The sequence below is a fragment of the Camarhynchus parvulus genome, chromosome 26 (genome assembly GCF_901933205.1).
Source record: "Camarhynchus parvulus chromosome 26, STF_HiC, whole genome shotgun sequence".
In the NCBI taxonomy this organism is placed as follows: domain Eukaryota; kingdom Metazoa; phylum Chordata; class Aves; order Passeriformes; family Thraupidae; genus Camarhynchus; species Camarhynchus parvulus.
The window spans coordinates 351,671-368,853 of NC_044596.1; the positions used below are offsets into that span (position 1 = coordinate 351,671).

At 56.2% G+C, this 17,183-nt stretch overlaps 2 protein-coding genes across 7 annotated transcripts in view; one reads left to right on the plus strand and one right to left on the minus strand.

The window, feature by feature from the left end:
* The first annotated feature begins 10,798 nt into the window (after positions 1–10,798).
* On the plus strand, positions 10,799–15,676 carry MYOG (myogenin). Its single transcript, XM_030965791.1, has 3 exons — positions 10,799–11,333; positions 14,136–14,217; positions 15,095–15,676. Exons 1-3 carry the CDS (start codon positions 10,866–10,868, stop codon positions 15,214–15,216), a joined length of 672 nt encoding a protein of 223 aa, XP_030821651.1. The 5' UTR covers positions 10,799–10,865; the 3' UTR covers positions 15,217–15,676.
* A 283-nt stretch (positions 15,677–15,959) lies between these two features.
* PPFIA4 (PTPRF interacting protein alpha 4) overlaps positions 15,960–17,183 on the minus strand; it is a 61,643-nt gene continuing 60,419 nt past the window's right edge. For all 6 annotated transcript variants that reach the window (XM_030965822.1, XM_030965823.1, XM_030965821.1 and 3 more), the window contains one exon: positions 15,960–17,093. The gene's annotated coding sequence lies outside the window, so the exon portion shown is untranslated. The remainder of the gene's footprint in view (positions 17,094–17,183) is intronic.

The window sequence follows — 17,183 nt, forward strand, 5'->3', positions numbered from 1 at the left end:
TCTCACCAGCCCAGAGCATGGGCAAAGGCTGCAGGGGTGGGATGACCAAATGGATACAGAGCCCATTCCTGACAGAGAGGGATCATCAGCTCATTCTTTTGACACCAAGCTGGGGATGTGTCCGAAGAGTGTCAGGGATTCCTTAAAAACCCATGACAAAGAATTTTCTGGTGAGCATCAAACACTGGGGAAGTTATTCAGGTCTTCCAGGCTCTTTCTGGGGGTTTTAAGGAGAAAATGTCCTGAGAGCTGCAATGGGTTGTGAAGATCCCAGTGTTGGATAATGCTGCTATGGATAAATACCTTTGGCACACAGGGAGAGATGGGATGAAGCGGGACAAACAAGGGCCATGGTGTGGCTTCCTGCTCCAGCCCCTGTGAGCTGGGGACAGGAGCAGCCTGTGGCTGTGGAAGGAGGGGAGGGTTGGTGTCTGGCATGATGCCAGTGGGATGCACCCATGGCTGTGGCGTGTTGGGGCTGGTTGATGAGACCGAACCCTGACTGAACCCCCAGGGTTTGGCAGCAGCCAAGAAATGCTTTTCCAGGAAGACAAGTCAGGGCATGGGGAGCTCATTTCTGCCCATCTTTCTTCAGCTTTTCTCTGGGGTATGAGCTTCCCTCTCCTGCCTTAGTTTAGCTGAATGAAGAACAGCTCCATGGTGCCATTCTTGGTGATGAGGGAGGAGAAGTTGAGGATTTCTCCACCTCTTCCATCATGGTGACCATCCCACAGCACTTCTGGTCATGGAAAGAGGCTTCTTAACTAGGAAAGTTGATTAGGAATGTGGCTGGTGCCAGCAGCACAGGGATGTGTGCTTAGAGGGCTGATGGCTCTGAGAGACATTAATTAGGACGAGTGACCCCCTGAGTGCCATGGTCTGGTGGGTCCACACAGGATGGCACAAGGCAAAGAGAGAAGCAGCAAACAAAGGGAAGCCCTGGAGCTTTTCCAAGGAGGCCTCCACTGTGTTGAGATGTTTTGGAGTGATGGTCACCCCATACTGTTGGGGCCACCACTCTGTGTGCCAGTGACACAGAGCTCTGGGGACCTCACTCAGGACACAGCTGCTCTCAGTTTGTGCTCAGTTTCTCTCCCATTTAAGGGATACACAGTTCTGGGAACCCATCTGGGGAGCAAGGAGCCCCAGACTTCTGTAGGGTGGTGCATCCCTATCTGGACTTGGCAGGAGATGCTCAGCAGCAAGGACACAGCACAGAAAACATCCCAGAAGATAACTTAAATGGGCAAATTCCATGGAGTGAATGAAGGAAAGGCTGTTTTCCTGTGAACTGCCCATTCCCACGGAGCACATCCCACTCCTCAGAGCAGGTTGGGGAGAGGGCTGGCAGTGCTAGCAGTGCACCGAGGGACAAAATGAGCCCTGAGAGGTGCCTGTGATCCGTCAGCCCCGTGCTGGCATAAGGATGTGCCCCAGTTCCCTCTGGCCTGGGGAGATGCCACATCCACGATGCTGCAGATTCCCACAGCAGCCAAATGGGTCAGGCCCCACTCTGATCCCTGCCAGATGACAGCCAGATGCTGCCCACAGGCAGCTGGGTCATTGTGCCTTGGCACAACAGGGTATTGCCAGGCTTTTGTGCTGCCCTGTCAGGGAGGAACTACTGAGACATCACTGGCTGGAAGAGAAAACTGATCCCAGCCCAGGGAGCTCTGGCAGCCTGTCCCTGGCAGGGCAGTGGGGTAGGGCAGAGGTCTGTGCCAAGGTCCGCCCCCACAGCCCAGTTGGGGCCCTTTGCCTCGGCACTGCTGCCTCTTCCTCACCACACCAGGGTTATTTTACTCTGCAGGGAGCCCCGGGGGTGTTACTGAGCCAGGCTGAGGGCCAGGAGCTATTCCTGCCGCCGCTTCCAGCCGTCTCTGCAGGGCAGGAGGGGGTTAAACCTTTCCAATCCTGCCAAGCGGTTCTGAGGGCGGTTCAAATCCTTTGCTCCCTCTCCAGGGCCACCCCTGCACCAAACCCAGCACTGTTTGGCCTCTGGTTTCAGTTGCAGTAGCCCATGGAAGGGCAGGACGGTGCTGTGGGGAGGGAGGGGGGCCCCGGTGCTGTGAGGGCTCTGGAACACCCAGCAGTGATGACAGATCCTTCTGGGGCAAAGACTGGCATGAACCAGTGACTGCTCAAGAAAGGGAGAACAAAAGGCTGTGAGGGACAAAAATGTAAAAGGAAAAATTTGAGTTGCTACAAGGGCTGAATGAGGGGAACCACTTCCCTTGATGGATCTCAGAGATGATAAAAAAATTTTCCGATTGATCTTTGGGGAAATATTGGGGAGGGGATGAAGAGCTGAGTAGGTGTTGTGGCTGGAAAAGCCCAGGGCCACCCCCAGACCTAGGCCTGTGATGGCCTGGGGACACCATAGGGGTGGTGGAAAATGAGGATTTGGGGTGAAGGAAGAAACTGGGATCAAGCAGTGACAGCCACAGTGGGAATGCCCAAGGAGGACCGGGCTGGGCTGGATCGGTGGCTCTGAGTGAGGAGGGAAAGGTGGCAAAAAAGAAACCATGGTTGCTGCTCCCCAAGCCCATATCTCTCACTTCAGCATTTTGTCCCATATTTCTATTTTTAAATTCCCTGCTTTTAGCTTCCAGCTGTCACTTACAGCTCTCGGGTTTGGTAAGGGAGCTTACCCCCCACTCAGGCTCTCACAGGCTGTAACCATCTCACCGCACCCCAAGAGGAAAGCTCTTCTTCCACCCTGCACCCTGCTGCTGCCCAAATTATTGCTTTCCAACCAATTTAAGGCGAATTCTTTTGTATCCAGAAATTAATTCACGCCAGCGTTTCACTGAGTAGCTTCTCTGTGTTGTAGGAAAAGCCGTTCAAACCTTTCCCACATGCCTAAACCTGCAGATTCCTATAGAAGATGTGGAAAATTTCTTATCAGCACAGGGGATCCGTCTCCTGCCTTGTTCCACTTCTCCTCTTCCATCTGTAATCGTTTCCCCCGCGGCCCTGGAGCGCACAAACACGGCTGGAGCGGCCCGAGCCGGCCAGAGCAGCGGCCCGGCCGATCCCCGGGGAACGGCTCCTGCGGGACACGGGACATTCCGCAGTGCCCCCGCAGCGGGGGACGTTCCCACAGCTGGGAGCCCCCTCGGGAACGCGGCCCTGCCAGGAGCTCGGGGCGCCTCGGCTCCCTTGGGCGGGGGGGTTCTGCTGCCGGCCCCGCTCCCGGCCAGGCTCGGGGGTCCGGGCGGGGCGGGGGGGTCACCGAGCTCAGGCAGCCTCAGCCCGGAGCTGCCGCCACAGCGGCGCCCCAGCGCGGCTCCGGGGCTGCAGGGCAGGGAAAGGGGGGCCCGTCAGTGCTGCACAGGCCCAGGGTGTCAGCTGCAGTCTGGGGGGGCTGACATCCCCCAGCTGTCTCTGAGCTCTGGGGGAGCAGGGGCTGGGCCGGGGGGGATGCGGGCACCGCATATCCTTTGCTGGGAAAGGTGGGAGAAGCACCAGGCTGACAGGCAGAGACCCAGTCAGGCGTTGTGAAGGCAGCAACCCCAAATTTCCTCTCCTCACCGCAGAAGCAGCCCTTCCCACGAAAAGCCTTGGCCGGAGCAGTGTTTGCCATCCATGTCCATCCCCTCCATCCGGGCTGGGCGGGTGGGGATGGAGCAGGGAAGGAGCCCCCCGATGTGTGCCCATGACACCCACAGCAGCTCACCCTTCCCAAAACATTCCAGGGGGCCGCGAGCTGGGATGTTGCACCTCTGGGGACACCCTGGGATTAAAAGGCACCCAGGCACTGGAAACTGGGAAACTGGGAAAGAAGCCCAGGGTCCCCCTGCTGAGGACAAGGGACCTCCCCATCCCCAGGGCAACTGGGGCTCCCAGTTTCACATCCCTAAATAAATGCTTTTGAAAGGGCAGAGACCCACATGAACTCTGGTGCCTGAAGGGCTCCCCCCTACCCCAGCCACTGCACTTCCCAAAGGCAATTAAATCCATGGAGCCAAAGGGACCAGATGGGACACGGGCACTGGGAAAGAGCATCCCGTGAGGGACAGAGGAGAAAGAGAATAAATAGAAAAATAAATTATTATTATTATTATTATTATTATTATTATTATTATTATTATTATTATTATTATTATTATTACTATTACTATTTTATGTCCGATTGTTTATTATTAATATTATTCATATTATTTTATATTTCTGCTGCAGAATAAATTGAGGGAACCCCTCAAATTACACTCCTGTCCCTCCCTATGGGATGAAAGCCAGCTGCTCCCCAAAACAGATTTGGAGGGCAAATGTGTCTGCTTCAGCTGAGGCTAAAAATTCCTTCTCCAGGACAATTTCATCCACAAATGAGCAGGAAAACGCAAAGGAAAGTGTTTCCGGGGAGTCCCTCCACTTTCCTGGAGCCTCCCCTTCCCGGATTAGGATGTTTTGGCCCAAAGGATGAATGAGGGAACTGGGACTGGAGCAGGAACCGCAGGAAGCCAAACCCTGGGAGCTATTTTCGGCCGTCAGGCAGGAAAAGCACCTGTTGGGGTCATTACGCCGCGGGAAAAAACAAACCTCGAGATTTTCTCCCATGGGGGGGTCGGAAATAAATAGCTGGGATCAATTCTGCTGGAGAACTGGATCTGGATACAAGGGAAACACCCCAGGTTTCCAAATCCTGGTCCCCCCTCTCAGCCGCCAGGCCACCCCCGCCTGGATCCTGGGGGAGAAGGGCAGGTTCCCCCTAAAAAGGGGAATTCAGAGGGGTCTGAGATGCTTTGGGGCTCTGGCTTGAGGTGTGCGTCCCTAAATCCGGACTCGGCTGTGGATAACCGAGCTGTTGGTGCCCTCTCCCGTCCAGCTGCGGTGGCTGATGCCTCCTGCATCCCTCCTCCATCCCTCCTCCATCCCTCCTCCATCCCTCCTCCCTCCTCTGCCGTTCCTCCTGCACGGAACCGCAGATCTTGAGCCTCCCAGGTCTCATGGGACCCTCGGGCGACCTGACCAAGGAACGGCGGGTTTATCCTCGGTCAAAACCTCATGTTCCACGATTTTGGCTTTCAAGGCATTTTTCCTAGCAGGCAGCCAGGGGTTGCATTTCCTCAGTAGCTGAGATGGGCTGGGAGGAGCTTGATCCCCTGAAATGGGGCACGGGGAGCACCCCAAAAACACCTACCCCGTTTCTGTTCCCTACACCAAAACCCACCAGGCCTTCTCACCCCTCCCAAGCCCTCCTCATCCTCCCGGCTCTCCTCTCCCCGCCTGTGCTCCGGCTCCATCGGCTCTTGGGGAGCGGGACACCCCCGGGCGGGGCTGGCCCAGGGACCCCCCCGGGGTGCAGCTCTGCCCGGCCCCGGCCGGGATTCTCCTGCAGCCCCGGAGCGGTGCCCGAGCGGCGACAGCTGGGAATGCGAGAGGGGCTCGGGGTTTGCTGAGGCGCCCGCACAGGGAGGAGATCGGGGAGGGGGGCACGGAAAGCTCTGCCCCTGCCAGGGGAATTTTCAGGGTGGGGCCCCTCCGGAAGGGCTGGGGGCCCCTCCCTGGGGACCGGCGCGTCTGGCATCACTGCTGGCATGTCGGGGGGGGAGTCTGCTGACCCTTGTCCCCCGGGGAATCCCACGCTGAAGCCACAAAATCGTCACAACCCTCCCTCCCTGTCTCTCCGAGTTACCACGGGGTGCCCTTCATGGCAGGCAGAGGAGGCTGAGTGTCACCCCTCCTTGTGCCAAAATTTGCTGTCACTTGGGGTGGGAGCAGAAAAATACAGGAGTCACTGGTGTATGAAAGCTTGACATGAGCATCACTGACCAGACCTTGGTCCTGCAGCATCAGCCCCAGTCAGGCCATGGAGGGAAGGGAACATGCCCACCACGGGGACAAGCTGATGGTCACCCACCCAGGACACCTGGCTGGCAGTCACCCAGATCCCCTTCCCTGCTGGTTCCAGGCACCTCGTGTCAGGGCTGTCCCTGCCAAGGGACGCTGCTGTCCCCAGGTCCCATCCCCAGCCCTCATGCCCTCCCCTGCCAGGACAGCTGTCCCCTCTTGGGGTCAAACAGCCGCCACATGTCACTGCTGAATCCCTCACATTCATGGGTCTTCCTCTGAACCCCCACCTGTCCTGCAGCTTGCTCCTGCCACAGTGTCCCACTCCAGGGAAAACAACGCCTTGTTGACAACCCAAGTCCCCCCTGCTCCTCCCTTGGTGACACATGTGGGGACAGCCCGGCCAGTGCCACCCTGCAGGGGAGGGAGCAGCTGGGGATGGCCCTGGCCTGGTGGCAGGGAGGTCCAGAAGGGAAGCCCTGCTGTGGGGTTCACTAGTGGGAGTGCTGCTGGGTCAATCCCTCCTCCAGCTGTAATCTGGGGCTAGGGCCTGTGAAGGGGAAGGGTCATGTCCAGGCCATGGGGTTATGGAGCAAGGGAGGCCATGGAGGGGCAGAAACACAGGAGGCTTAGTGCAGAGCATCCCCTGATCAGTGTGAGCAAGGAGGGAGGTCAGGGCACCCAGTGTGGTTCCTGGGCTGGGAACCAGCAGATTCATGGGTCAGGGTACCTGGTTTTGTCCCCAAATGCGGATCCTGGTGGGTCAGGGCACACGGGGTGATTGCAGCAGGTCACCCACTGAAATTCATAGACAGGGCCCAGTGGCTTGGTATGCTGGGGCAACCAGTATTGTCCCCAAACTGGGATCCAAACCTACAGAGAGTTGCTGGTGGCTGAGTAGCCCCAGCTACTCAGGGTCTGGGGGCTACTCAGCCACCAGCACCTCTCTGTAGGTTTGACCTGGGAAGGAGGTGGGGGATCAACAAAGACAGTAAACAACAAAAATAAAGTTGTTCTCCAGAGAGATTTTAGACCTCCATCATGATCCCTGATTTCCTTATGGGGAAACTGGGGCACTTAGAGTGCAGGGGAGTGAGGGGGCACCAAGGGTGCTGAGGCCCATGGGGACCCCAGAGCTACAGGAGCAGCCCTGTCCCACCAGGGAACTGAAGCTGGACCAGTTGGCACTTACTGGAGTTGGCACCTCCCAGTTGGTGAGGGAGGGATTGTCTGCTGGTTCTGTCACCACTGCTGCCATCCCTGCTGGGACACACAGCAGGACATCATCCCCCATCGCTCCCCACGGGCTGGACCCCAAACTAACCCCAAATCCCCAGCAGCACCAGACGTGGATGTGCAAAGCCTCGGGCTGGGGCTGAACGGGGAGGCTCTGCCGAGCCCCATCCAGGCCGAGCAGCTGTCGCCGTCCCAAACACGTCGGAAATCCCGGGTGTCGGAGGAGAGGTCTGCTCCACATTCCTCTGCCAAGCATGGGGACAGGGCCAAGCATCTCCCCGCCGCCTGCAGCTGCTCCCAAATATGTTACAACTTGTCACGGCGGCAGGAAGGGATGTCGATGGGCCTGGAAAGGAGAGGGGATGTGGGACGGTGGGGTGCCCGGTGGGGTGCCTGGTGGGGGGGGAGGGTGGGTCCGACTGGAAGTCGCATTCTGGTGAGTCTCCTTCCTGTGCTGAAGTCCCAGAGGGATGATATCTGCTGAGCCCTGGTTTTCCCCCTTTTTCCCCATCAGTGGGATGGTGCCGGTGCCCCAGGTTGTAGATGCTGCTTGGGGCATCCAAATCTCTTCACCAGCCCACAAACCCAGGTTTTCCTGCCCTTTCCAGTAGGAGCTGGCCAACACCATCCCCACCATGGCTGCTCCAGCATGGGCACGGTGCAGCTCCACGCCCTGGGCAGGGATGGGCAACCCCTGTGTGCAGCTCTGAGCAGGGAACAGGGACTTGCACTGGCTAAGGCTGTGTGCACTGGGAGGGACACTCCCCAGGCTGCAACACGCTCACCTGTATCCCCAAAACTCAGCAAATCCAGACCATCAGACGTGGTGGGAAAGCAAAATAGCCAAGGCAGCCCCTGGGTGTCTCTCAGTGACCCCGCTCCATGGACCTGGCCACCGGCTTGGGAAGCTGCCCCGGAGGAGCAAGGACAAACCCTCCTCTCCGGGATTTTCTCAATGGACGGGTATTTTTAGCTCTGGGCTCGTGGCTGCCCTCCCCGCCAGCTGTGTCGGGGTGAGCCGTCCCCGCGAGGCCCCGCCGGCCGGGGAAAGGTCACCCCGTGACGGATCGCAGCACGTTCGGCCCGGGGCTCACACAGCGTCACTTTGTGCTGCCTCCCAGCCGCCACCATCCATCACGGGATAACCTGACAGCCGGCAGCACAGCCCTAATCCCCCCTCGGCTCCCAATTACCCGGGGCGCAGCCTCGGCCGCCGTGGGCACCCACGGGACCGGGAAAACCGCGCTCGCCCATCCCCAGCAGGTGCCATGATGGGAGCCCCCCTGTAGCCCAGACACGGGGGGCCTTGATGATGGCTGCGTGTCCCATGGGATTCTTTATCCGTGATTCGATATTCACCGGGATGAGACCACTGCACCTACAGACCCCAGACCCCGCCGTGCCCCTCCTCCGTGTTCAGGAGGGATCATCCACGGCATCGAGGGGCTGAAGGAGCTGCAGAGCTGCAGTTGGGTGGGCACAGTGTTATCCCTGCTCCCGCATCACTGGATGAGACCCCCAAATGCAGCTGGAGCGAGTGCAGCAGCTGCAGCAGTGCAGCTGCCAGAGGGATCCCTCTCCCCAGTGTCCACCCCACGCCGGCACTGAGTGCCCTTTCCTCCCCATCTCCTTAAGCTGCCTTCTGTCTCCCCTGCCCGCTCAGCCATGGGCACAGTGGCCTTGGTGGCCCTGTTGGGGCTGGCTTGTGGCACACTTCTCCAGCTGGGGACACGTGGCTGGTGCTGCCCGACCAGTGCTGCCCCTGTTTATGAACTGACAGATGCTTGACTGCTCTCCTGTGCACGTCAGCCACATGGCCCTGGAGCCCATTATGTCACCACTGTGTCTCTCACCCTCCAGACATGCTCCTGCAATTCCAAAACACCCATTTATACCTGACACCTCTCACGCAGGGATGCGGCTGCAGCTCAAGAGGCTCACTGGGGTCATGTCCACCAAGTGCCACTGATAAAGGTCCCCATGAGTGACTCAAGCTGATTGATGTGATGGTGTGGGGTTGATGTGAAGACCTCAGGCTCAGGTTATCCACTCCTAAAGCCTTCACTCCTGCCACGGGCACCTGTGCACACATGAGGGATGAATCCTGCATCTTCCAACCCTTTTAGTGCTTTTTCTTTAGGCAAGGGCCAAGCTGATGCTCTGATTTCTTTCCTTCTTGAGTATTTTGAAGTTTGACTGACTGTGGGAAGCACAGGGGCTGTGCTGAGGGTGAACCTCAAGGCTGCAGGTCCTGCTTTCCTTAGTGCAGACTTTCATAAATGTTCAAACCGTGGGGACAGCAAATCCACAGCTGGGACCCTGGGAGAGGAGGAATTGGGGTGAGGAGGCGTTGGAAAGCTCCTGGCCACAAAGAAATCACAACAAGGAGAGAAGAGCATAATGACAGGTTCCAACAAGGCCAGAAATCAATCCCAAGTGAGCAAGAGTGCTGATAGTGGGCGCAGGGAATGTGCCACAGCACGGCCTCTCCAAGGAGGGGGAATTTGGGGAAGGAGAATCCCAGCAGGGTTGGCCCTGCACTTTGCTGACATTCTTTCCACTGACCAATCCCTCAGCTGGAATCTGGCCTGGAGCAGGAATAGGATGAGATGGGAGATGATTTGTGATGCTCCAGATGGAAAAAAAGGCCCCTTTGAATTAAAGACAAGGCTGGAGAGATGTAGCCAAGTCATTGGAGTCAGCAGGGAAGGGATAGGGATAAGTTAAAATCCCCCTCATGCTGCTGCTGCTGGGTGAGCCTCAGTTTCCCTATCAGGAATGTGTGAGCAATGTGTCCTCTCTGGGAGAGGCGTGCATCAGGATGGCATTTGGGGCTTTGGTTACCCACAGGTACAGAGGCCAGCACAGGAGAGCAGGTGGGATGAGGCAGCGCCAGCTGGGAGAGGGCTGAGCCCAGCCTGGCTCTGCTGGAACCTGGAGACACGTGGGAGAAGGTGTCCTTTGGGTTTGGTGCATGGGACTAGCCACAAAGTGGATTTTGTGACACAAATGTGATAAGGAACTTGACTGGGCAGCTGCGGCAGAGGAAAGGTTGGGCTTTGGCTCTGTCCTGCCCGCTCCTGCCTGCTCTGTTCCTGTGGGACAGGCAGCAGGCACAGCAGCTGAGACCAGGACTGGTGAGCACGGAGAGGGGTGTCCATAGAGATGGGACTGGGGCCCAGGGTGCTCCCTCCATTGGGATGCCTCCCCCGAGGCTGATTCCAAGGCTTTCCCGAGGCTTCAGCAGAAGTGGCATCAGTGTAACATGGACCGGCAGGATGGGACCATGGGGAATATGGGGCAGAGCAGGATCGGGAGGTGGGAAGGGCTGCGAAGGGGATGATGCTGTGCTGCTGTTGGGTCCCACCGCAGGGAAGGCTCAGATTTGGGATACCGCGGGATCCAGGGGGCAGCGTGAAGGGATGGGGGTGCCCTGGTCAGGCAGCCTGGCCATGAGGCCACCACGGCCCCCCCAGCCCGGCCGTAACTGAAGGGACCAGCTGAGGCAGGAATGCCAGGGGGGAGCTGGCAGCTCCGCCGTCCCCAGCGGCACCTCGGGGCTCACACAAAGCCCTTGTTCGGGTCCAGCCGAGCCGTGCCAGCCCCCCCAGCCCTGCCGGCCCGGGCACTGTAATCCCGGTGGGGAGAGCACATAGAATCAGACAGACAAGTTTTGATGTGAGGCAGCAGCTTAGGGTGGGCTCAGGTTTCCTTTGGGTTTTCTATATTTATCTCCGTGATTTAATGCCAGCGCCGGGGTTTAAATGGCACCAAGCAGTTGGCGCGGGGAGAGGGAGCAGCCGTCGCCGAGCCGCGCACACGTCCCCGAACCGCCCATGGAGCTCTTCGAGACCAACCCGTATTTCTTCCCGGAGCAGAGGTTTTACGATGGGGAAAACTTTCTGGGCTCCCGCTTGCAGGCCTTCGAGCCCGCGGCGTTCCCCGAGCGCGCCGAGGCCGCGCTGTGCGCCGAGGGCAGGGCGGCTCTGGAGGACAAGGAGGCGCTGGCCGAGCACTGTCCCGGGCAGTGCCTGCCCTGGGCCTGCAAGGTGTGCAAGAGGAAATCCGTGTCCATGGACCGGCGCCGCGCCGCCACGCTGCGGGAGAAGCGGCGGCTCAAGAAGGTGAACGAAGCGTTCGAGGCTCTGAAGCGCAGCACGCTCCTGAACCCCAACCAGCGGCTGCCCAAGGTGGAGATCCTGCGCAGCGCCATCCAGTACATCGAGCGGCTGCAGAGCCTGCTCAGCTCCCTCAACCAGCAGGAGCGGGACCAGCGGGAGCTGCGCTACCGGCCCCAGCCCGCCGTGAGTGCCCGAGGGGTCCCCGGGAGGGGAGGGGGTGCCCCGTGGGGTGATGAGTGTGGGGGTGATGCCATTCCGGGGGACGCTCCGTGGGAGAAGGGCCATGTGGGACTGATGCTCTGTGGGGACAATGCCCTATGAAGGTGACTTTCTATGGGGTAATGCTCTATAGGGGGATGCCATTTAGGGGCGATGCCCTATGGGGGTGATGCCTGATGCGGGGTCATTTTGGAGTGCCATTCTATGGCAGAGATGCTCTGAGGGGACAATGCCCTATGGAGGTTATGCCCTATGGGGATGACACTCTATGGGGCTGATGCCATATGGGAATGAGATTCTGTGGGGGTGATGTCATTTTGAGGTGTCCATTCTACATGGGTGATGCATTATGGGATGATGCTTTAAGGGGTTGATGCCATTTCAGGGTTAAGGTCCATGGGGATGATGCCATAGGGGGGTGATTCTCTATGGGGACATGGCTCTATGGGGTGATGCCCTGTGGGGGCAACCCCAAGCAGAAGCTCTGGGGCACTGGGTCCTGCTGGGGGGGAACAGGACCCCAGCTCTGGGGTGGGGCAGGCACTGCCATCTTGGGACACTGGTGGATGTGTGTCCTGCACGGGGGCACACAGACAATGATCCCACCCTGCCGAGTGCTCACATCCCTGCGGGAAAGGGGCCACTGCCACTCTGTCCCTGGGAATGGCTGCACTGGGGCCGGGCATGTGAGTGACACGTGGGCCTGGGCTGGGGAGGGGTGGGAATGGTGAAAATGAAGGAAACAACATAGAACTAACCTAAATGAAAATGTAACATAACATAACATAACAATTAATAATATTAAATACTAAATGCAAAAAATAGAAATACAAATATGAAATATACAAAAATTGTAAAGCATAAAATAAAAAATAAAATTAACACTCTCTGTTCACACCCAGGCAGAGGAAGGGATGAAAGGGATGGCACAGGGTCAGCTCTGGTTTCTAGAACTGAAAGGGCCCATTTGGGCACTGGCTGAGGACACTCAGTAATTGTGTCCTGCCACCATCCCCAGAGAGCCAAGACCTATCACTCCACAAGAGTTTAGTCATTTAACCAAGTTTTTGAGAGGTTTTCACCTGCCCCCTGATCCCTGTGGATGGCTGGCTACGTGCTTCCCTTCTGCTCTGAGGTTTGGATCTATGAATGCACAGAGAGCTGAAACTGCAGCTACAGGTCTAGGGAGAGGTGGAGTAGATAGATGTAGGGGTATGTATTGGTATAGGCATTGATGACATAGGTTCTATAGATCCAGAGATCATATAGACAAATTAGAGATGAAATTGATATGGATATGATAGCTATAGAGATAGATACAAATTATAGAGATAGATTATATATAAATAATATAGACAGTGATAAAGATTATATAGATTATCTATAGATATATATAAATGACATACAGGTATATCTATAGATACAGATTATGGAGATATAGATAATGTAGATATGGATGATATAGATACAGACGTAGGTAATGTAGATATGGATATAAATATGACACAGATATATGGAGATATATATATATATATAGAGAGAGATCCATATAGATATAGATGCAGATAGATACAGATACAGATATATATATATATATATATATAGGTATAGGTATAGATATAGATAGAGGTACAGGTACAGGTACAGGTACAGATACAGATACAGATACAGATACAGATACAGATACAGATACAGATATGGAAGGACTTTATCAGAGGCCTGGAAGAGGGAATCCCACATCTCCTTCCAGACTAAGGGATTTAAGGGCCAAGCCAGTAGGTATCCAGGTAGTCCAATTTAATGCTGAATAAAGGAATGAAAAAGTATTTAGGCTTCATCCTAAGTATTTGTGGGACTTCCCAGTATCCATTTTAATGCCAGAATAGACTTGGATAGCAGAATCTAATATCCACTTCCAAGAATCCACTTAGATTTGCAAATGTGCCCAGAACTGTGCTGAGCTGTCCCTTTGTCACTTCTGTTCTGAGCAGGTGCAGCCAGGGGTTCACATATTTATGCATATTTATGCAAAAGCCAATATTTGGGGGGGAAAAAGATCGTACCTGGAAGAATTTCCTGCTTTAATGGGAAATAAGTCCAAGTGTTAATCAATTATCCTGTGTTACCATGAGCTTGTAGAACCAAAGCGCCATTCTAGTCTGCTACAAAGAGTGGGGTCTGTGGGGTTGCTCATATGAATCACTTTTGGGGTTTTACCTGAGCTGACACCCATTCCCAGACAAAGACACACCCAAAAAAAGTGAATTCTGAGCTGTGCTGAATAATGCTCTCATTTTTCATGCTGTCAGCTCTTTTCTCCAAAACCACTCAGCCCCAAATCCACAAATCAAACTGCCAAAAGCTTTTCCCAATCCCCCCCACCTCAGGATGGCCTGAGGGCATCCAGCCCGTGTATCATTTTTTACAAACCTGATTCTCAGTAAAAAGGTGTTTTGCCCAAGAACATTTGTTCGTCTCCAGCCCTTTTGCATAATCATTGGGGAAAGAGACACCTTTTTACGTGCAGTGAGCAGGGAGCCCCATTTCTCTGTGGCCAGTGTCCCAAAAAAAGGAGGTTTTTCCAGCCTTTATGGTTAAGGAAGCACCTGGCCCTGATGGGTCCTAGGGACCCTGTGTGCTGTTGGCTCCTCCAGGTGGGGAGGGACATGCCCCCGCTGTGGGATGGGCCCCCGGGTGTTGTTGGGGATGCTGGTGGGGCTTGCTGTGCCAGAGGAGGTGACACACGGCTGTTCTGGGCTCCTGCAGGCAGCCAGTGACTGCGGGTCCGGCAGCTCCTCCTGCAGCCCCGAGTGGAGCAGCCAGCTGGAGTTCAGCACCAACCCTGCAGGTAACGCCCTCCTGGCCCCCCTGGGGCATCCCACGGCCTCGCTGGGCTCTGCAGGGAGTGGGAAGGAACCTTGCCCTTCTCTCCCCGTCCCGCTGCTGCAGAGTGATTAGCTCAGAAATCCTACAGAACCTCCTTGGCTCAATTCTCAGCAATTCAGGGTTCTCCGAGCCCTGATTTCACCAAAACACCAAGCCCTGGGAGCTGCAGCAGCCTGGGGCCCTGGTGCCTTCATCCCCAGCAAGGCTTTCATCTGTCGCCATCCCTTAGCTTGGCATGCTTGGCTGGGCATCACTGGGCATGGCTGGGCATAGCTGAGCATGGCCAGCGCTGCCCCAGCCCCCCTTCCCTCCCTACACCCGCTCGGCAGCTGCTGATCTTTTTTTCCACGCTTGCCATTATCCCCGCCCCTGCCAAATCCACCTGTTATTTTCCCCAGAAGGCAGAAACTTAAATCTCATTTTCCAGTGGAGATTAAAACCTATAAAGGATCCAAAAGTCCCACTCCCTGTTGCTCTCTCATCCTTCCCCAGGGTGGGGGCTGGCAGCAGGTCCCTAGGTCCCTCTGGCCACGTGGAGGATCATGGGGTCCGAATCATAGAAAAGAATCAACAAATTGTTATGGATGCAAAAGATCAGCAAGTCCAACCCTCAGCCATGTTCACCACTAATCTACATCCCCTTGAGCAGAACCAGGAGCCATCTCCAGCACAGAGTCCCCATTCCCAGTAGTGTCCTCACCCCTCTGTTTCCCCAGATCCCATTCCCAGCAGTGTCCCCACCCCTGTGTCTCCCCAGATCTCATTCCCAGCAGTGTCCCCACCCCTGTGTCTCCCCAGATCTCATTCCCAGCAGTGTCCTCACCCCTGTGTCTCCCCAGATCACCTCCTGGCCGATGAGGCAGCCGAGGAGCGCAATCTGCACTCGCTGTCCTCCATCGTGGAGAGCATTGCTGTGGAGGACGTGGCTGTGACGTTCCCGGAGGAGCGGGGTCAGAACTGAGCTGGTGCAAACCCCGGCGGCTCCTTGAAATGGTAATGGGGTGGGAATGAGATGCCAGAAGAGTCCAGCTGGAAATCACATCCACCCCTCCTGCTGTGGGCTGCAGGGCTGACATCACTCGGCTCCCTCCCCACTCCTCGGACCGCTCCTGCCGGGCTGCAAGAACAACAGGCAGGGGTGGGGTGGTCCTGGAGGGGCTTCCCAGGGCCAGGCCCTGCTCCGCTGCCCAGCCAGGGACGGGCGGGTTTTGGGCCAATGTGTGCTGGGTTCGCTTTGCTGAGTTTTCCAGATGCTCCTTGACCAAGGTCTCTGTCCAGCCGCTGTCCGGTGGGGCTGACCCAGAGCCCACCTGTCTTTTCTACTGAACGCTATGTGCAGTTGCCATTTAGGGGTTTTTTAATTATTATTTTTGCTAACTTATTTGGATTCTTTTTTAAATAAAGGCATTCTTGTTTGGACAGCTCAGGGTTTCCTTTACTGTTGTCCTGCCCTGTGTAGGTCTCCTCAGTTCCACAATTCCCAAATCCAAGTTGAAGATTTTCCCATCAGTAAATCCGGTTGGATCTCAGCACATTCACTCAGTTGGGAAGTGGATGTGCCACACTTCAGTTAGCCCTACACTGACCAGTGATTTCACTGGTGTTTAACTGGGGTTCAGCCTTGCACCCTGAAAATCTTGAGGGAGCTAGAGATTAATGATATTTTTAATTTGGACTCTACAAAGGAGGCTCAAAGCCAGCACTGTTTTAAAATCCTGTTTATTGGAACACACATACATCCTTTCCTGACCCGATCCAGGGTTTGGAGTCCATGCAGTACCAGTAATATGACGAAAGAAATAGGGCATCGATATAAAGGGCTCACTGACTCTTCAAATTAAAAAAATATTTAGTACTGTATTAGGCAAATGATACACCGAAAAGACGCTGTGACTGTAGAGTCTCTCAGATATTGCACTTCCAGACAGCACATGATAAGTATAAGGTCATTCCAGCCATCAATAAATATCACATCAGAAATAGGGGCCACACAAGGCAAACGTGGCATGAGGAGACAAAGAGATCCTACCCTATGGAAGAAATGGGAAGAGTTAAGAGCCTCCTGGATTGACCCCTGCCAGGAGGCAGGAGGGGAGAGCATCTCCTCTGCACCCAGAGGGGAAGGGTGGGCACATCCCGGGGGTGGAGGGGGCTCCTGTTGTCTCCCTGGGCACCCAAGGAGGGTCCCCTCTCCTGTGGGTGCCAGACACCGTCCCCATGAGCCGTGTGGGGCGGTCCCAGGCACAGCCCCCCCGAACAGGGCATCTGACAGCACCAAAATCAGCACCTTGCCCACCCAGCCCTGGGCAGACACCGCCCTCCTCGCCTCATGCTGGGCCCCCTTCATCCCACCCAGCACCAGCCCTGGCACTGCCCCGGCCCCTCCAAGGGCAGCTCCTTGCCCAGCCACCCTGGAGGGAGGATTTTCACGAGCCTGAATCTTCCTTGGCTTCAAGTCCTGTGGGCAGCAGCATCCCCGATGCCCAGGGCTCGGGCGAGTGAGTGCAGCCCCGTGGCAGATTGGCAACATGAACCAGGCAGGGGAGAGGTTTCCAAACATTGCAGACACTTTGGGGGTGTCTGTGCTGCTCCCCACATTGCACCATGCCAGGACAGCATCCGGAGCACATCCATGGCCCAGCCAGCGCAGGAGAAGTGGGGGACAGGCCACGGTGGGAGCCACGGGAGCCGGGGGAAGCAGGGGGTGCATGAGCAGGAGGGACAGATCTTGTCAGTCCACAGCAGTGACAGTCTGTGGGTCAGGGCCGAGGAACAGGCACAGGCTGGGCTCTTGTCCTGGAAGGCAGCCAGCACGTGGCATACAGACATGGGGATTTGCTGAGGAGCAAAGTGGGAAAGGCCCCGTGAGGATGCTGGCTCAGCTCCACCCATGCACCCACCGGCCAACAAACCCAGATGGAATCAGCA